General features: G+C 39.2%; 1 protein-coding gene across 1 annotated transcript in view; it reads left to right on the top strand.

Annotated features, from left to right (window-relative positions):
* The window catches only part of ASPG (asparaginase), a 123,092-nt gene extending 104,047 nt beyond the window's left edge, over nt 1-19,045 (top strand). Inside the window, exons 13-16 of the mRNA XM_051978275.1 lie at nt 2,954-3,040; nt 12,767-12,866; nt 15,403-15,464; nt 18,687-19,045. Coding sequence (XP_051834235.1) covers nt 2,954-3,040; nt 12,767-12,866; nt 15,403-15,464; nt 18,687-18,702 — 265 coding nt within the window. The 3' untranslated portion in view covers nt 18,703-19,045. The remainder of the gene's footprint in view (nt 1-2,953; nt 3,041-12,766; nt 12,867-15,402; nt 15,465-18,686) is intronic.
* The last annotated feature ends 749 nt before the right edge of the window (nt 19,046-19,794 follow it).

Below are 19,794 nucleotides of genomic sequence, written 5' to 3'. Positions count from 1 at the left end.
TATTTAGTTAGAGGTTTTTAATTTAATGTATATTAGAACCCATTTGCTTATGTAATTTATTTTAATGATGAGGCTGCAGTATTTTGTTTTCCTCTGTGAATAGGAAGGAACCAGTTGACAGGATCTTCATTTATGTTTATTGATTTGTAAATTTAAAACTTATTTTAAAAATCTAGCCCTATGTATTCACATCAGTCACTTTAGAGTTTACTCTGTTCTTCCCTATTGGAATTGTTTCTGTAATCTTAATTGTATTAAGATATCATTCTTGAAAGTTAGGCATCTCTTTAAAGGCTATGTTTCCTTGCATCATTATTGTCCATAAAATTTTGCCTTTGTGCCTTTTGTTACTTTTGAAATCTCTTATCAAAAACACTAGAGTGCTTAGTTTTCCTTCTCCTTTTCTATCACAAATTCCAAGATGGAACTTTCCTCCTAGGTTTCTACTTTTGCAACCAGTTGTCCCTTACTGGTTATAACTGAACTCATGTTATTGCTTCCTCCATCTTTTGAAGACTAAAATCTTACTTAAAGCAAAGGAAGAATTCATTATCTGCTGTATTCTTCCAGAGAGAAAGAGAAAGAGATACAGACACACACAGAGAGACACAGAGAGAACTCTCTATCAAAATCTGGATGATTGATGGCTCTCATCACTTCTATATCATGCCTTCATGCCAGGTTTATTATTGTTTGCTTCCTGAACTGTTTATTTCTTTCCTTCTTCTGCCTAGGTGGTTTTTAGTATTACCTCACAACAATGAATACATTAAAAAATAAGTGTATGAACCCAATATTATTGCCTATGAAATTATTCCTTAGGAAGATGCTAGACCTTTTGAAGGAACCACACCTTCTTGTACTTCAGAGTACAAGAACAGTTCAAGTAGTGATCATCTTAATATAGATTAAGACCTGGCAGGAACCCCAGAGGTCATCTAGTCTAAACTCCTCAGTTTACAGATGAGGAAACTAAAACCCAGAGAATTGAAATGATTTGCCTAAGGTTACATAGCTAGTAAGTGGTAGAGCTGGGATTTGAATACAGGGCCTTCTTATTCCCAGTCCAGATTTCTTTCCATTGAATAGATCATAGTTGCCACATTTTAGAAAGGACATTATCTAACTGGAGCTGTCAGTATGGAGGCAATGTAATGACAACAACTTCCCCAGTGGATTTTGCAGAGCCCCCAAATTCAATGCTTTCAATCTAGTCTTTTAGAGCCACAATCAGGGGAATCTTACTAATTGGTCTCCTGAGAGTTTTAAGATAGGAGGTAGTTCCTTGCCCTGGTCAGGTCCTGCTTCGTTCTGTACAGGGTCACTGATCAGCTAAAGAATTTTCTGAGGATTATGAAGGAACCAGAGATCATGATATATGAGAACTGGCTGAAGGAAACAGGGATGATGAAAACCTAGATAAGAGAGAATTTAGAGTGTACATGGTGTGACTGTCTTCAAGTGTTGGGTAGGGGGGCAGCTTTTTTTTTTTTTTTTAATTTGTTTTTAGAATTTGAGTTTCAAATTCACTCCCTATAGCCTTTCCCCTATCCATTGAGAAAGCAAGGAATGATATCAATTATATAGATGAAGTCATATATCTTTCAATGTTTTTATACAAACAACAATGTTGCAAAAAAAGAAAGAAAAATGAAGTGAATAAAAATGTGCTTCAATCCTGTACTCAGAGTTTCTCAGGTCTCTCGAGGTGGATGGCATTTTTCATCATTAATACTTTAGAATTTTTTTGGATCATTTTCCTAATCAGAGAAGCTAAATCTTTCACAGTTGATTATTGTTATGTTACTATTGTACTTTTGTACAATAGTACAATACTATTACTATGTACAACAGTCTTCTGGTTCTGCTAATTTCATTTTGCATTAGTTCATATAAATCTTCCCAGCTTTTTCGAAGTCATTCCTCTCATCATTTCTTACAGCATAATAGTGTTCCATCACAATTGTATAACAATTTGTCTGGACAATTCTCCACTTGATAGATATCCCCTCAGTTTTCCGTTCTTCACTATCACCAAAAGATCTATAAATATTTTTGTATATATAGGTCCCTTTTCATTTGATCTATTTGGAATACAAATTTAATACTAGTATTGTTGGGTCAAAGAGTATGCAGTTTTCTAGCAACTTGGGCATAATTCTAAATTGTTCTTCAGGATGATTAGACCAATTCACAACTTCACAATGATTTAACCTATTTTGTTAACATCTCCTCCTGCATCTGCCATTTTTCTTTTCTATCATATTATCAAATCTGATAGGTGTGAGTGGTGCCTCTTCAAGTAATCAAAACATTATAACGAGGTAGAAAGATTAAATTTATTTTATTTGGTCCCCAAAGGACAGGCCCAGGAACAATTAGGAGAAGTTACCAAGATGCGTGTCAGGTTCAGAAGGAAAAATAATGTCAAAGAACTTCGAATTGGAAAGAACATCAGAAGTCATCTAACCTAAGCTGTACAAAAACTAGAATCAATCACTAATGGAAAGGGCTGTGAGGGTAAAGTTCAACGATCACTCGTTATCTTAAAGAGTGGTTGGATGATTTTCTATTTGGAACATTGTGAAAGGATTCTTGCTCAGTAAATATCCCTTCCAGTTCCTGGATTCTGGGATTCCATAATTCTGCTATCTTGCTAGACATAGCCTTGAGGCAGGTAGGCAGAGGAAAATTTTCCTCTTTAGGAACCAACCCTTGGGAAATATGTTCCAAAAATCCTATTATCAGAGATCTAGAGTTAGATGGAAGGTCATCCAGTCTATCCCTGCTCTTTCTACCATTTTACCAATGAGGAAATGAAATCCAAGATCATAGAAGACTTGGATACATAAGTCTTCTGATACCCAATCCAACATTGTTTCTAAGACACCATACTAATCTTACTAGGTAGAGAAAACAAAGCAATTATTATGGTTTTTTTCCCCCCTCATAGGCACAGAGATGTCATCCAGCTCCTCAAGGATGCAGGTGCTCATCTATCTCCTCAAGAGCTTCAGGGTGCAGGGACTGAGCTCTGCAGGTAAGAGATACAGGCTGTATCCCTGAGCTGCCCCCACACCCAGCCCTCCTCAGTGCTATCAAGATTTATCCAGACAGCAATCTTCCTGGAGGGAGCATCCAGTGGGGTTTGTTCTAGATGGACAGCATCCCTCAGGAGAATTTAAAGATAGTTCTCTTGGGAAAAAGAGAAGCCCTTTGTTAGGGATATGATGACCTGTTCCATTGGCCTTCAGAGGTTCACAGAAATAAAGTCCCTATGAAACCCTTCATCTTATTGTATTTGGATTGCAGACGTGGTTCATTGGATGCAGAGAATATAGAGCCCTGGTTTGGGAATCCTGAGTCCTGGGGGCCAGACCTTGCTCTGACACTAACTTAGCACATTAAACTCAACACTGAGCAAGTCTCTGCTGTTTGAATTTGAACTCTGTAAAATGCTATTGAACTAGATAGATTCTAATATCTGTCTTTGAGCTCTGACATTTTTATTTTGTGATAGAAGGGTGTTTCCAGTTCTGAAATGTTATGATTCTGAGGTTCCTTTTGACATTGACATTCATGTTCTAAAACCCTTCCAACTCTGACATTCTATGTTTGTTAGTTCTGAAACTCCTTCCAACTGGAATATTCTATTGTATGTTCTATTTTTAAAAAATTATTATAGCTTTTTATTTACAAGATATATGCATGGGTAATTTTTTAGCACTGACCCTTGCAACACCTTCTGTTCCAACTTTTCCCCTCCTTCCCCCTACTCTCTCCTCCAGATGGAAGGTATACCAAAACATGTTAAATGTGTTAAAGTATATGTTAAATACAATATATGTATACTATCCATAGTTATTTTGCTGCACAAGAAGAATTGGACTTTGAAATGAGGTAAAATTAACCTGAGAAGGAAATAAAAAATGCTAGCAGACAAAACAGAGGGACTGGAAATGCTATGCTGTGGTTCACACTCATTTCCCAGAGTTCTTTCGCTGGATGTAGCTGCTTCTCTTCATTATTGAACAAATGGAACTGTTTTGGTTCATCTCATTATTGAAGAGAGCCATGTCCATCACAATTGATCGTCATATAGTATTGTTGTTGAAGTATATAATGATCTCTTGGCCCTGCTCATTTCACTCAGCATCAGTTCATATAAGTCTCTCCAGGCCTTTCTGAAATCATCCTGCTAGTCATTTCTTACAGAACAATAATATTCCATAACATTGATATACCACAATTTATTTGGCCATTCTCCAATTGATGGGCATTCATTCAATTTCCAGTTTCTAGTCACTACAAAAAGGGCTGCCACAAACATTTTTGCATTGTATGTTGTATGTTTTAAGCCTTTTTCCCTCAACTTTAAAGTTTTCTGCTTCTGTGTTAGAATCTAGGAATATCTTTGTGACTGAGGAGATCTCAGCCTCAGAGGACTCTGAAACCCAATGGCCTGGAAAGAGCAAAACAGAGCTTGTATGTGAGTCTTTTGTCCTTCAGCCTGCTAGTTAATTCTGTAGACAGAGAGTTAACTTCCTGTGGTAGTTATGTTAGACTTTGTTCAAGGGATAGGAGTTCAAATATTGGCTATGACACTTATTAGTTATATGGCCTAGGATAAATATTCCAAGTAAAAAATCATAGCAATATATAAGCAGAACCAGAAGGTACCTTAAAAATCATCCAATCAAACCTTTCACTTGAAGCTAGGTGGTGCAGTAGATATAGCTGTGGACCTTTCTGATCTGAATTCAAATCCAGCCTCAGATTCTTACTAAATGTGTGAGTCAGAGCAAGTCCTTAATCTATATCTACCTCAGTTGCTTCAACTCTGATAACAGGATAATAATAGCACCTACTTCCTAGTGTTATTGTGAGGATTAAATGAGATGGTAATGGCAAAGTGTTTAGTACAGTGTCTGGCACATAATAGACACTTAATAAATGTTTTTTTCCTCCCTCTCTCCCTTTCTTCTTCCCTCCCTCCCTCCCTTCCTTCCTTCCTTCCTTTCTTCCTTTTTTCCTTCCTTTCTTCCTCTTTCCTTTTCCAGATGAGGAAACTAAGGCCACTAAAGTGAAATGTTAGATAACAAAGACAGTATTGGAACTCAGGTCCTCTGACCTCATATCCAAGAATCTTTCTCATGGACCAGAAAAGATGATCTCACTAAGATTAGATCTTGCCTCCCATCCAAGCCCACCCTCGCCATTTCTTTTCAAACTTGTAGGATCACAGAAGTTCAAAAAGAGCAGGGATTGTTGGGATGTCACACAACAGAGTTAGAATCAAAAAATAAAAAGAATTCTTCTTATCAGATAGCTCACTTGATCATTGATTTTCAAACCTTTGGGGACCTTAGATTCCATCTCATTTACAGTTGAGAGAATTAAAAGCCAAAAATGGGAATGACAATGCCCAAAGTACACAGGTAGGAAGTAGCAAGCTGTATGAATTATCTCGGGTATCCAGATTCAAAATCCTAATCCTTTTCCCAGTGTATAAAAAGACTCCAACTCTTAGGAAAATAAACTTCCCCTCCTTTTGTTGCCCCTTGCTTTCAGAATAGAGAAGGCAGCAACTTCAGAGAGAAAATGGTGGGTGGGAGCCTGCTTTCCTGCAATAGACATGCCCAGCACCTTCCCCCTCTGACTTTCATGCAACCTCACCCACCTGTTGTCTCACCCTCCTGCCCAAGGCACTCCCAGAATGACATTCTTCACTGAGGAGAAGATGGTCCTGGACTGGGGCTTAGATAGTCCCTGTAAAACCTGTCTAACTGGAGAGAGAATTAGGGTGAGGGAAAGATGAGACAGAAAAGGGCAAGATAAAGGAGAGAATGATGAGGCATGTATGAGCAGGATGAAACAGAAGAGGAAAAAGGAGAGCAAGAACAAGAGGGGCTGAAGGAGAAAGATGAGAGAAAAGAGGGGCAAAATAATGAGATGAGAGAGAGAGGAGAGGGAATAGGAAAGAAAAAGATAATAGAGGGAGAAAGATGACTGAAGAGAACAATGAATGGAAGAGAGAAAGAGAAAGATAACAGAAGAAAGAAAAAGAAGAGGGAGAGAGTTTAGAAAACATCCTAAAGGGTCTTAGACATAGAGGAAACCCTGAGAGAGGATGAATGGTATGTTTAGGAAATAACTGGATACTATAGAATTCCTGTGGTGTCCAAAGAAGTAGTCAGTTCTGGGAAAAAGCAGCAATGAAGCTGATCTTGGATGGTCCTCTTTTTCGCTGTGCTGTTCCCATAGAGCAGGCTTTTAACAATCATCCTTTCTGTGTCCCATCTCTATAAGATAATCTGTCAGAATTCGAAGGGATCTTATAAATTAATTATGCTATAAGTTAATAATGCTAAGTATATTTTTAGGGTGATGATAAACCTTTAGATGTAAGACAACCCCTTTCTTCTGCCTTTTCCTGGCATCTGCATTAATGTGAACAAGCCTTCCAAACTCTTTTGGACATATTTTTCCCCAAACCTGTCCGTCACATCCTACTCTCCTGCTACTGCCCCATCGAGGACCTTCTACTCCCAGGGTCAGGGAGATAATTGATAGGTAGTGCTGGATTCCATTCCATTTCCTCAAGAAACTAAGGGTCTGGGAGTGATGGGCAGCTGAGTCAGTTGGCCTATCAGCGAAGGGTGACTGACTGACTCCTTGCTCCCTCCTTCACCTTAATTGGCCTCAAGAGTCATAGTATCTTTGGGGTGGAAGAAATCTCATAGATTTAGGTCTGGAAGAAACCTCAGAGAGTATCCAGTTCATCCTTTAAAAGAAACAGGAAATCTTTCTCCCACATCTCCTCCAAAAAGTGATCTATAGCATGTTTGAAGACATCCAGCCCTGGAAATTCATCCTCTATCACGTTAGACATTTTGAAACACTTCTGATTAGTTTTGTAGAGAGACAAAATCTGCCTTGGCAACTTCTGCCCATTACTTTTCCTTCTATCCTGTATCGAGTGTTCAGGAAGCTCTAATTCCTCTAATAGGAAGACTTGCTAAGCTCTTTTCAGGGCTGCTTATTCATCTTTGGTAGCCACCTGTCATCTGTCTCACCTGTGAGCCTCACCTGTGGCTCCAAGAAGCTCTCCTTTGTGCAGAGGTTACACCCTGGTAAAAACCTGTCACAGCAGATAGGGGAAAACATATTGAAGATAACTGACAGACCTTAAATCTGTCAGTGGGTTAGGGGATTGTCTACTCCAAACATGTGAAGATTCTTTCCGGTGGAATGTGTGGATTCATTCCAGTGGCCTCGAAGGCAAGTGAAGCTGGTACAGTGGTGCACTTTGGTCCAACATCAAAGACTCCAATGTCATCCTTTGCCTCCTGATCTGTTAACAGTCGTCCTGATTTTTGTCTTGCCATCAGACTCTGATGATTGTGGAAGAGAAAGTGAGGCTGATGACTTTACCTCATTTAAATCGAACTCATGTGCTAATCATTCCCCATGGTGTCATTGACATTTTTGAAAATGAAGGACAAAAAGCTATCCTCAAGGAGGATAAATCTCAACTCTACAAATACTTGAAGATAGCAATCATCTTCTCTCCTGAGTCTTCTGTTTTTCAAACTAAAACATCCCTGTCCCTTCCATCACTCCCCCCATGTGAGGTCTGTAGGTCTCTCTTCATTCTGTTTGTTCTTGTTCTAGCTTGTCAGTGTGGCTTTTAAAAATATGGTACCCAGAACTCAATTTAGTATGTCAGCTGTGGTCTGATCAAGGAAGAAGGGGAAAAGACTCTCATTTCTTATGTTATAGAGGTGATTATTGAGTTGGGGATGAAACTTGCTCAGTCACACAGCAAATGAGTACCATTATCGAGACCTGAGGTCTCCTTATACTATCTCAAGGCTTTTCTGCCATACCAGCATTTACAGAACACTTTAAGTTTTGCAAAGCACATTTCAGATATTTCCTCATTTCATTTTTATAGCTTATAGGAGTCTTGGCAGATAGGTGCTATTATTTATTCCCATTTTATAAATGAAAAAACTGAGATAAACAGAGGTTATGAACTTGCTTAGTGTCACACAGCTATTAAATGTCTGAGGTGGTATTTGAACTTACAACTTCCTAACTCCAGGTCCATATCTCTTTTCACTTGGAAAAAGAAAAAGCTGCCTAAATTTCTTCCCTGATTTCTCATGTATTCCTTAATTCTCTCCCGCTGAAAGACTGAAGAAGGAAAAAAGAGGAAGAAGACCTTTAGGTATTTAAATTCTATGGGTACTCAAGTGTCATCCTTTTCCCAGACCTTGAGTTTCTATAAGACAATGGTACATTGAAATGGCCCCTTGGAAGAATGGCATCACGGCTACTATTTCTTTTCCTCCTCCTCCTCTTCCTTCTCAGTCTTAGAGTGGAAGAGAAAGAGTTGACATCTAGGGAATGCATGTAGGTGTTAAAGGGGAGGGGGTGTCTCTGAGAGCTAATTTCACAGGAGCAAAGAGATAAGATTGCCTCATGAGAAACAATGTAGTCTTGTAGATAGACAGCTTTCAAGGCAGGTGGACCTGTCCTCTGACACATACTGATTTTGACCCTGGGAAAAAGACTTGTGGTGACTAAAATATCTCAGACTAAATTGCAGAATCACTGCTGGTCTACATTGATAGAATGGGGCTTCCTCATTGAGAGTTCCGTAACTAATGAAATCACAGGTCTGTACATTTCTCCCTCTACCAAAAAAAAGGTGGGATTTGAGTCAATCAATGAGGAAACTGAGAGCTTGAGAGGTTAGGTGTCCAAGGTTACACAAGGAGCAAGTAGCCAAGCTGGGATGTGAAATCTGGTCATTCTGGACTCGTTCATTATTCTTCATATTATACCACATTAGCTTCATTTTAATGTCTCTCTTGCACAAAAATCAATTGAGAGATCTTAGATCTGGACACCAAGATCCTAACTTAATGATTAGATTATAGGACTACATGAAATGGCCCAGTCTTTTTGCCTTCAATTCATTAACATTTTTCCCATTTGATAGATAAGAACATCAAAGTTCAGAGAGGGGTATTTGAAGGAATGGCATCATGGAAAGAATTGTGGACTTGAATTGAGACAGACTATGGGTTTGAGTCTTGTCAATGACCTTGACTTGCTGGATAATCTTAAAGAAATCCTTTCCCCTCCCTCAGTTTCCTTCTCTATGAAATGGAGGTGGAACTTCATAGTCTCTAAGGCCATTTCCAGATCTCTGCTTCTCTTACTCTATGAAATGACTTATCCAAGTGATTACATTGCAGACACAGGAGACTCAGGTTTTCTGGTTCCTGGTGCTGGGTTCTTAATCCATAGCATGTCCAGATGGGAAAATTTCATTGAAGTAAAAGCCACCTCAAAGTGAGCTTAAGGTCCAAACAATAATGGCGTCTTTTAGAGATAAAGTAATTCCTCTGGAGGGAGGTGTCAACTTGACCCTGGATAAAAACTTTCTTCACTTTGTAATATGAGGGAAAAGATAGAAATAGCATCCTCTGCAAAATGAAGGACAGGCAATTCTGGATGAGAGAGAAACTTGGAGAGGGCAAGGTGCCAGGCCCATTTCTCTTCCCCATCAAAAGTGCTGGTGCTGAACTGTGATTAACTCTTTAAAGAGTTTACTACTAACTTATGATTAATACCTAGGGAAAAGAGATACCGAGTTAGGCATCTCTGATCATAATCAAGGCTCCTTCCCACCATAGTTTAATTAGCAGAGGCTTTGAGTATTCTAGGCCATCTCTAGGATAGATTCTGGAGAAAATGGTACACGTTTATTGAATAAGAAGGTAGAATCCTAAGAAGAAAAGGAACTTTTTATCCTGTTTTCTTAGATGTACTTTAAGATCTGTTTCTGTTCCAAATGATCCTAGATGATCCTAGTCCAGTGATTCAGGCTCTATGATCTTGGAAAAGCTGTTTCTTTCTCATCTTTCCCTATCTATAAAATGAAGGGATCAAAAAGGATGTTTTTTAAAATGTTTTAGGATGGCTTTGGCCCATCCCCATGGCTTAGATACCTTGTCAGAGTCCAGACCCTAGGTTGGAGGAGTCAGTGAAAGGAGCTAGGGTACAGAGGCAGGGTAAGGGCATATTGTTCTTGAAGACATCATGGTGTTGTAGAAAGAATCTGGGGCCAAATTTTATTTCTATTACTTGCTATTTATATTGATTTGGGCAAGTCATTTAAACTCTTGGCCTTAGTTGGCTTATCTATAAAATGAAGGGCTTTTCTCTCCTAATTGTTCTCTTGGATCTTACCTGTCTAAATGTCTATGATCCTGTGAATTATTTTTTGAGGTAGCTAGCTCAGTATTCACTAAACACTAGCACGCCAGTGGTTATCCATTTAGGAGTTTGGTAGGCCCACTGGTAAGAAATTCAATGTCCAGAGGCCTTTCCTCCTGCAAAGGGTCTATTCTGCTACTTCCTCTAGGAATACAGGAGTGTTCCTTCTGTCTTCTAGGAGTATTTCTTTTATTGGAGATAGAGAATAGAACCAAAATCTTAGAATAGAAGCAAACTGAATCCTGAATCTGATAGCTTGATGACATTGGGCTTCCCAGCCTCTTCAAGCCTCAATATTTTTTTTAATCCATAAAATGAGGGTGATAATAATAATGTACTATTTCTCTCACAAAATTATTGTGAGGAAAACACTTTGTAAATCTGAAAACTCTGTATAAATGTTATTACTATAACCACTACCACCACTATCATTGTCCCAAGCCTGGGAGGATCCTTTTGAGCAGCATTAACCCAAAATGCTAAAAAATGTATTCTATGTGGTCTCCTTTCCCTGGGCTGGCAGAACAGGCTTGAGTACAATGGATTCACGAGGATGAAAACCTTCGCTCCTTTCCAGGTCTCAGATTTTTCCTAAATTTTGAGAGTTCTTGTCTGTACCCTTTCCTTCTCCTCACTCTGGCATATTTCTGACTTGCCCTGAAGTCAGGATTAAGGAAGCTCCCACGGCCAAGAAAAGGACTGACTCTGGAAGTAGGTGGGAGTAGGTTTCCCTGGCCTTTTAGCTATGGAAATGGGGGTATTACTCACCCTGGGAAATAACCCTCCCCTATTACTTGAGCACTTGGAAGGGGTGGAGATAAGGGGGGATGAAAGAGATGTTTCTGATTAGTAACCTGGCACATTGGGTAATACTGGAGGCCCTCCCTCCCTGGGAGGGAAGTTGGCATCTAGAAGATAAGAACTAGGTTTGGGAGCTCCAGAATTTCAAGAAAACAGATCTGGGTTGGTTCTTTTAGGTGGCATTGGTTGTGACTCAGCTTTCCATAAGGAACAAGATTGGTTCTTTCTCCCCTACTATCTACCTTCCTAGAGCCTTGGGCAATAGGGCTTCTTGGAAAAGTTTGGAGACAGAGTTCTCCAATTCTCATTGATAAAGCTGAAAGGGCCTTTGGAAGCATCCTGGTTTTCTTTAGCAATGCTTAAGGCTGTTCCCTCCCCGCTATTACCACAAACATGAAGGCTGGACAATTCAACTGTGGGGGCAGGAAGGCAGCAATTATTGTCAATAATCTTAATGAGGGCACCATCCTGTCTCTTCTCTCCCCTTCCCAAGTTGCCTGTGGGAAGCTCAGGCTTTCAGATGTGATGTTCCAAACTCTTTTATACTGTGCTAACAAGGAAAAAGGGTGGGAGAGATAGAAAGGAAAGAAAACCAGGTGGAATCTCAGTGTCCCTAAGTTGTCCGCATTGGGGAATCCGGTTACCTGGTTATTTTCTCAGTGTTTGCTTTTTCCTGCATCATGTCCCTGAGGGAGAGTCTCCATCCCTGTGTGTCATTGAGGGGAACTTTTGTTGGAGGGTGGATAGTGGGATGTATTCCAGAGATGCTGGAGAGCTTAAGATAAAGCAAAGAAAGATTAAACAATGAAGTATTAATTGTCATCTGTAGCTAAGTACCTGAAAGCACCTTTCCTTATGAACTTGGGTGTGTGTTTCAGAACTCACAGACCCTTTATGGTCAGAGGTTGAAGAACTCTGATGTTCTCTTGTCCTCAGCACATTATGACCTTCTCTTTCACCCATTCTCTTGGAGAGGCCATAGGAACAGAACCTTCTCCAACATGGCCCAAGTGAGAAGGGGTGGGATGAGGAAGTCAGTATTTTATTCAGTAAGCAGGGCAGAACCTGAAGGTAAAAGAACGATGTAGTCTGCCTCTTCTCCCTGACAGTGGGCATTTTGATGAATAAGGTTGCTTTCTTGCTTCTGATGGGTAACAAGGCCTGGCTGGTGGAGCAACATTATGGAGCTATTCTTAGCTCTAGGATGCTCATTCTCCACTTCCCAGATGATATGGTCAAACAGCTGTATTCTCTGTCATCTTCTTTCCCTCCCTCCTCTTTCTCTCCTACTTTGAACTATGTATTGGCTAAAAATCATTCTGTTCTTAAAGTGCCAGAGGGAGAAAAAATCATGTTGTGAAATATGAAACTGGAGACGCTCTCTCTCCTCTGTGTCTCTCTCTGGTTAGTCATGGTCACACCCACTGGGTGAAACTAGACTCTGTTCTGCCCTATTAATTTTCACATTGAATTCCCTCCCCCTCCCAGCCCCCATCCCCCAGGCTGCTGCTTGCTCAGCTGTTTGGCGCTGTCATAATCATCTCCTTCTTTCACCCACCCTGGGCTCTTGGCCTGCATCTCCCTGGTTGACACAAGATGCTACTCGTGGCCCGCTGCTGCCACCACCCTTAGGGACTCGGGGCTGGGTCTGCTGACGGCTTCTTCCCAACAGGCTGGCTGCAAGTGGTGACAGGGATGGGCTGATAGCGTGGCAGCAAGCAGGCGTGGACCTATTCCAGACGGGATATGATGGGCAAACTCCACTGCAAGTTGTAAGTCTGAGCTAGTGGTTCTGGATACATTTTACAGGTTTTAGGGGCAAGAGGATGCAAGTGAAAGAATCGTCCTCAAATCCTTGATTTGATCACTGTTGTCCTGGATCCTCATAAGTACTTCATGAGTTCTCATAAGTCCTACGTAGAGTCAACACAGAACCTCAAGTTTCCACTCCCTAATTAAGTTATGATATGTTATTGTCATGGAAGGAGAGGAGAATAATAGTCAATTCAGTCATATATTAAGTACTTACTTTATACAGGGGCAATGTGGCATCAAGAGTCAAATGCTAAACCTGCAGCCAAAGGAATTAAATTCAAATTCTGTTTCTGATATTTATAGACTGATCTTTCAAGACTTATCAGCCAAGTTGGATAGGTTTTATATATTAAATCATAGAGATTTGATATATTGATTCATAAAGATCACATGCAAAAATCTAGGTAAGGTGGCGTTTTCCCTGAGAGAAAAATAAAATTATGGATACAAATAAAACCAAAAGCCATTCTCCAATTTATTAGTGGGCAAAGGCTATGACAAAGAGTTCTCATGAGAAAAACTGCAAACAACTAATAACTGAAAGAAAATTCTAAATCGCTAACAATAAGAGAAATACAGATGAGAACTACACTATTTGACCTTATATTTAGCAAACTGAATAAAATAACATAGTCAGTTTTGGAGGGATTGTGGAAAGATGGGCGCACTAATGATTTGCAACCATTTTGGAAAGCTATTTAGAATTATGCAAACCAAGTAGCTAAAATGTCCCTACCCTTTGGCCCAAATATCCCACACTATTCTTATACTCCAAAGTGATTAGTGAGGAGAAGAAACATCAATATATTTAACAGCAATATTGAAAACAAAGTAGATGACCATTGATTGGGGAATCATGTAATAAAATGCAATATTAAGTGCTATAATAAAGATTACAGTGGTAAATACAGAGAAATATGGAAACTTATACAACGGCAACAATCAGCAACCATTTTCTAAGTGCCTATTATTTGCCAGGCATTGGGGATATAGCTATAAAGATTCTTTTTAGAATGTTGCATAGAATGTTGGATTTTTGTGATGCAGGGAGTTTTACTGACTTTTTTTTATCTTTTAAAAACTTTTATTATAAGGTTTGGGATACAAAAAGTTGTTGTTTTCTTTTTATTCATTTTCTTGTCCCTCCTTTTTCTAGCAGAATAAAGCTTTGTTTAGGCCCATTGCTGGGCTCAGAAAACACTTGTTGAATACGTAGAAGGCTCTTGCTCCTTACCTCTGCCTCAGAATCCCTAGATTCCTTTAAAGCTCAGCTTAAACCCAATCTGCTACATGAAGCCTTGTCTGATGCCCTGTTTGCTATTGTCTTTCCCTAGCCAATTACCTTCTATTTGTATGTATACACACATATGCACACCCATAAGTACATATATATACATGAGTATGTACAGGTATGTATGTATGTATGTATATACATATTTATGTATTTGCATACATATGCAATGCATGTGTGTGTGTGTGTGTGTGTGTGTACACATATGTATATATGGGTGTCCCAAAGTCTTCTTGCAGTTTTAAGCTATTAAAGCTTAAAGTGTACAGGGTGTATATTTACCTGGACATCTATCTCCGTCTTCCCCTAAAAGAATGCAAACTCTTGAAAATGGGGATTATTTTATTTTTGTTTTTGTATCTCAGCACCTGGCTTAGTGCCTTGTATATAGTAGGTACTTAATAGATGCTTGCTACTTGATTGATTGACCTCTGTGTAATAAAACAGTACCCTTGACAGTGGGAGTGGTGATGGTAGGGAGTTCAGGTATAGATAAAACAAGAAACTATAAGGCATTGTGTCTTAGAGTACCAGAAATTTCAATCCAGATTCCACCTGTTAAATTGTGTGATCCAGCATAAGACACTCAATTCTGGGCTTCATTTTACTCACCTGCAAAAAGAGGATATTGGTTGAAATCTAAATTGATAATCCATTTACCCAGGGAAGACTTGGTACAAATTATTTCTTCCCACTGGACCTCAGTTTCCTTGACTGTAAGAGGAAGGTACTGAAGTAGATGATTTCTCAGTTTTCTTCCATTGCTGACAGTCTGTGATTCATATAGCTACTGAGTAAGAGGGAACTTTTTGGATACTAAGGTTATTGCTGGATTAAGTAGATACAGCAGACAGGGATGTCATAGTTAGGAGGCAGGAATAGATCTGAGCCCTGCTGTTTAAGAATTCAATTTGGGGCAGATAGGAGGAACAAAGTGGACCCTCAGAGAGCTTTCATGGTGGAAGATGGAGTGCAGAGAAGGAGGAGCTATGGGTCCCAGCAATGGGGGATATAGCCTGGATGAGAAGGAACAGAAAGAGGCTGAAAGCACAATCCTAATAGGGAGGGTACACCAATTCTGTCCAGCAGCCTACAGAAGATCCAATGGGTGGTGATGGAGGGAGGAGATTTCCCCTTCTATTCTTGTGGATTGTTTGCCAGAGACAGCTGCAGCAATAACTATTCGGAACCTTTCTTTTCAGGCAGAAGCAGCTGGAAACCAAGAGTTGGTGAGTCTCTTAAGAGCACACAGGATAGGAACCAGGTAAGGGGCACTTACAAAGGTATCCAGGCAAGAATGTTGGGAAAGAGAAGGGCTCTGAAACCTGGGGGATAGAATAAGACATCCCCAAGATTGTGGGTGCTTTGCCCTGCCCAACTTATGGACAAATGAAGTGGTTTGGGATCTCAGAGAACAGGAATTAAGAGCTTCTCATTGGAAGAGTTTACTGAGATATATGTGAATAAAAGACCATAGGTTTTAAAATAATACTTGGGGTGATAGATTTAAAATAAAAGAGATCTTAAGGATGGTTTGTTAATTTTACAGATGAGGGATCTGAGGACCAAAGTGATTAATAGTGAATGACAGAGGCAGGAGATTCACATCCCCCAACTCCACTGAGTTGAATCACTTTACTCACAAACAGCACCAAGAAGTAGACAGTTACAAGTAGTATTCATTTGAATTCAGGAGATGCTTAGGAAAGAATCACATAACTTGTTGTTACTTCTTGCCTCCCCCTCAAAAAGGAAGATCAAGAACCAAGGCAGAGTGGCAGGTAGATGGTACAGTGAATAAATCACCAATCTTGTAGTCAAGAGGACCTGAGTTCAAATCCAGCCTCACTTACCAATTGTGTGACTCTGAGCAAATCAGTTGCCTAAAAAAACAGAAAAGAAAAAAAAATGAAGGTAGAGGTGCATGTACACTGGAGAAGATGCTGTGCTGGATTTGGAGTTAGAAGATGTGGGTTCAAATTCTTGTTCTACTTTTTACTACTTGTATGACCTTGAGCAGATTAGTTAATTTCTTCGGGTCTCAGTTTCCTTATTTGTTAAAAAAAAAAATCGATTGGATTAAATGGCTTGAGGGTCTTTCCCTCTGTAAATCTAAGAAAATATTCCAAAGTTCTGACCTACAAGTGCTTAGCACAGCACTGGGCACATAGTAGATACTATAATACTTGTTGACTGACAAATGACTCAGTGCCTACTTCATTATTTATACAAAATATTGATGAGAATAAATGGGCAGGTAGCAAATCATTGGTGAAGGTATGAGAAAGGAACACAGGTAGGTTTTCCCAAATGAGATTCCCCAGCAGATCATACCTTTACAATTCCAGAATTGACTAAAAGTTATAGAGAATACAAGAACTACTGTGTGTATGGTCAGCATCTTATGCTGTGGCGTAAGATGTCCATTTAAAGTTTCTCTTCCAACAAGATTCCTGTTTTACAGAAATAAGAATTAAAGTTCAGAAAAATTGCGATTTGCATATGGCCAAAGACCTAGTAAATATATTTGAAATTTGAGTCCTCACTCCATACCCAGGACTCTTTCCATTACGAGTCAAGAGCTATGGATCATTTTCACTTATTTGGTCCTCATAACAATGGATCTCCAATTGGGTAGGACCCATGATTCTCTGAGGAAGAGATTGAGGGGAAGAATCACAGATGGATAAGACCAGGAAAAAAGGAAACAAGCATTTATTAAATACCTGTATATATAAATAGTATTTCATTTGATCCTTATAACAATCTGTGAGGCCCCAGTTTACAGTTGAGGAAGCTGAGGTAAAGTGGATTGTCCAGGTTCGTGTAGCTGGTAAAGCTGCATTTGAATTTAAGTTTTCCTGATTTAGGCACATGACTCTACCTACTGTGGCACACAACGGCCTCACAATCTTGGGGGAAAGGGGAGGGTAAAGAGTGAGACACATTCTCATATCAAGAAATAACTAACCAAAAGGCAGAATATTTGAAGAACCATAAGAAGACAATGTTAGAGGATGTTAAAACAGAGGAAGATAGTTAAGAGAGGGGAAGAAAAGAAGAGAGGTAGGAGGGAGGAGGGACTGTGGACTGTGGGTGGCTAACATGGATACTGTTGATATAATTCAATTTTTTTTTGTTCTCTTTAAAGATTTTGTTACATTTTTTGTTACAAGTGGATGACTCTAGGGAGGGTGGGAAATGAAGGTGATGTATTAACCAAAATAGGGATAGGATTTGTGATTTTATAGATGTAGGAAATTTCTGGAGGAGGAAATCCTTCTATGAATGCAGATGAGTGTCTTCTCTATGATTTATAGTCATATAAAGTCACATAGAGTTGCCTAGAACACTGAGAAAAATTAAGTGACTTGCCCCAATGCACACAACCAGTATATATTAGGAGCAAGACTTGAATTCGTACTCCCTACTTATGAAGCTGGTTCTCTCTCCACTCTATTTGTGTGTCTGTTTTGTATATACAGAGAGTCAGAGAGAAAAAGAAAAAGAGAATGGAAAGAGAGAGAGAGAGAGAGAGAGAGAGAGAGAGAGAGAGAGAGAGAGAGAGAGAGAGAGAGAGATTGAGGATTGTAGACTCTGGAGGTGAGGGTCAGGGAATGTTTCATGGGGAGGACAACATGTACAGAGTACTCTGGGGCAATATGAAATTTAAATAAAGTTCCTTGTTCTCAGAGTCTAGAAGGAAATTTGACACATACACATAAGTGTAATTCATAATACTAAGATGAATTAGAGGTACAAAATAAGTGAATTAAGGGTACAAAACAATTAATTTCCTCTAAGTCATTAAGAGTGAAGCAGTTAATTACCAACATTTTACAATCATTAAGGACAGCCTCTTTACATGCCCTCCCTCTTCTTTCCTCCCACCAGAGATCTGTTTGGGGAGGCTGTGTCAGACTTCAGTTAGTCAGTTAATTAATTAATCAACGAGCATGTTGAAGTCCCCTGATACATGCCTGGGCCCTAACTAGTCTTTGTTTTTTTTCTAAGCAGCCCAGCTGAAAAAGAACTGATCAATTGATAAATGCTTGTTGCTTGAGCCAGACATTGCCTTCTGGGCACTCCCAATCTTGCAATATAGAGGAGGAGCTCACCTGGGGCTTGTCTCCATGAAGCTTTTAGTCTGGGGAGGTAAAACCCACATGCTAAAGAACTATGAACATTAACATCAGATAATGGGTAATTGTCCAGGAGATAAATAATGTGGACCAGATACTAGGTGCTCTAGGAGATCAGATGAAAGAGAACTGGATGGAGACTGGAGAACCTCTCCAAGCCCCTCCCAGTCCCGAAAACCAATCTGCATTAGTAGAAATTGCTCAACTTCGAGCTCTCTACACACATAAAATCACAGGTTTGATTTAAAATAAAAAAGGGGGGAGGAGGAGGAGAAGGAAGAGGTAGGGAAAGCTTCCTAGAAGACATAGGATTTAACCTCAGACCCTTTTTATGTCCTCTTTAGATCTGACATACTGTGATGCTTCCTACACTCAGAAAAAGGAGAGAGCATTTGAGAGATTGTTGCCTTTGAGAACCCTCCATTGCTGGTGCTGAGCTTGCCTTCGCTCCTCCTGGTATTGATGGTTGGGAGAGGAAAGGAGTCAAGGTGAGGGTTGTGGAAAAGGGAAAAATTCCCTGCTTCCACTTTCCTCCTTCCTTCCTCTACAGCCTGTGAATGCCCAGGACAACTAAATCCTTTGTGGTTTAAGCTCCATTTGTCTGTTAGGTTTTTCACACAGCCCTTTTCCATTCCTTTTCGCACTGAGCCTTGCTGACCCTTGTCAGGTTCTTTATGCTTCCCAATAAGATTAAACACTACAACCTACTGTATATTTGTATATTTGATTCCAGTGGACATTTATTAATTTTTTTGATCATGTTAATATTGTCCATATGAGGACAAAAACTCACAACTAGTAGGAATTGACTTTTCAAAAAAAGTTGATTTGAAAGAAAAAAGATTCAGTATTGATATTGCTCATTACAGCAATACCCTTTGCAGAGCTGGCTAAGTTTCTCTACTGTATTTAATTTAAGATTACTTTGGCCCATCCAAAGATTTTCATTATATAAAACCATCTATCTATATGTGTGTATGTGTTTGTATAAATATACATATATATAATATATATATACACGCACACATACTATATATATACATATATATATTTACACACACATAAAATATATATATATGTATGTGTGTGTGTGTATATATATATATATATATATATATATATATATATATATACACACACATACATATATAAAAACTGTTTTTATCATCCTAAAGTTCTAGGTTTTTGTTTTTTTGAGGATATTTGCTAATGACAAATTTTTGTTATCATTTCTGTCATGAAATATAAAAAAGTATCCATTCAATATTATATTTTGTATCTTGAAAGTTAGTCTATTTGAGCAGAGCCAGCTTATTGGAGTTTCAATGTGGTAAAATTCGTAAGAGTCACAGACTTGAAATTACAAGATTGATTTAATACTATTTTAACAGTCTCTTAATTACTTGCTCCATCTCCATCATTTTTCTTCAATTCATCTTTTACACTAGTTTG

This window comes from Antechinus flavipes, chromosome 2 (assembly GCF_016432865.1).
Source record: "Antechinus flavipes isolate AdamAnt ecotype Samford, QLD, Australia chromosome 2, AdamAnt_v2, whole genome shotgun sequence".
Lineage (NCBI taxonomy): Eukaryota > Metazoa > Chordata > Mammalia > Dasyuromorphia > Dasyuridae > Antechinus > Antechinus flavipes.
The sequence above is the reverse complement of the archived record's forward strand: the minus strand, read 5'-3'. Positions and strand labels throughout refer to the sequence as shown.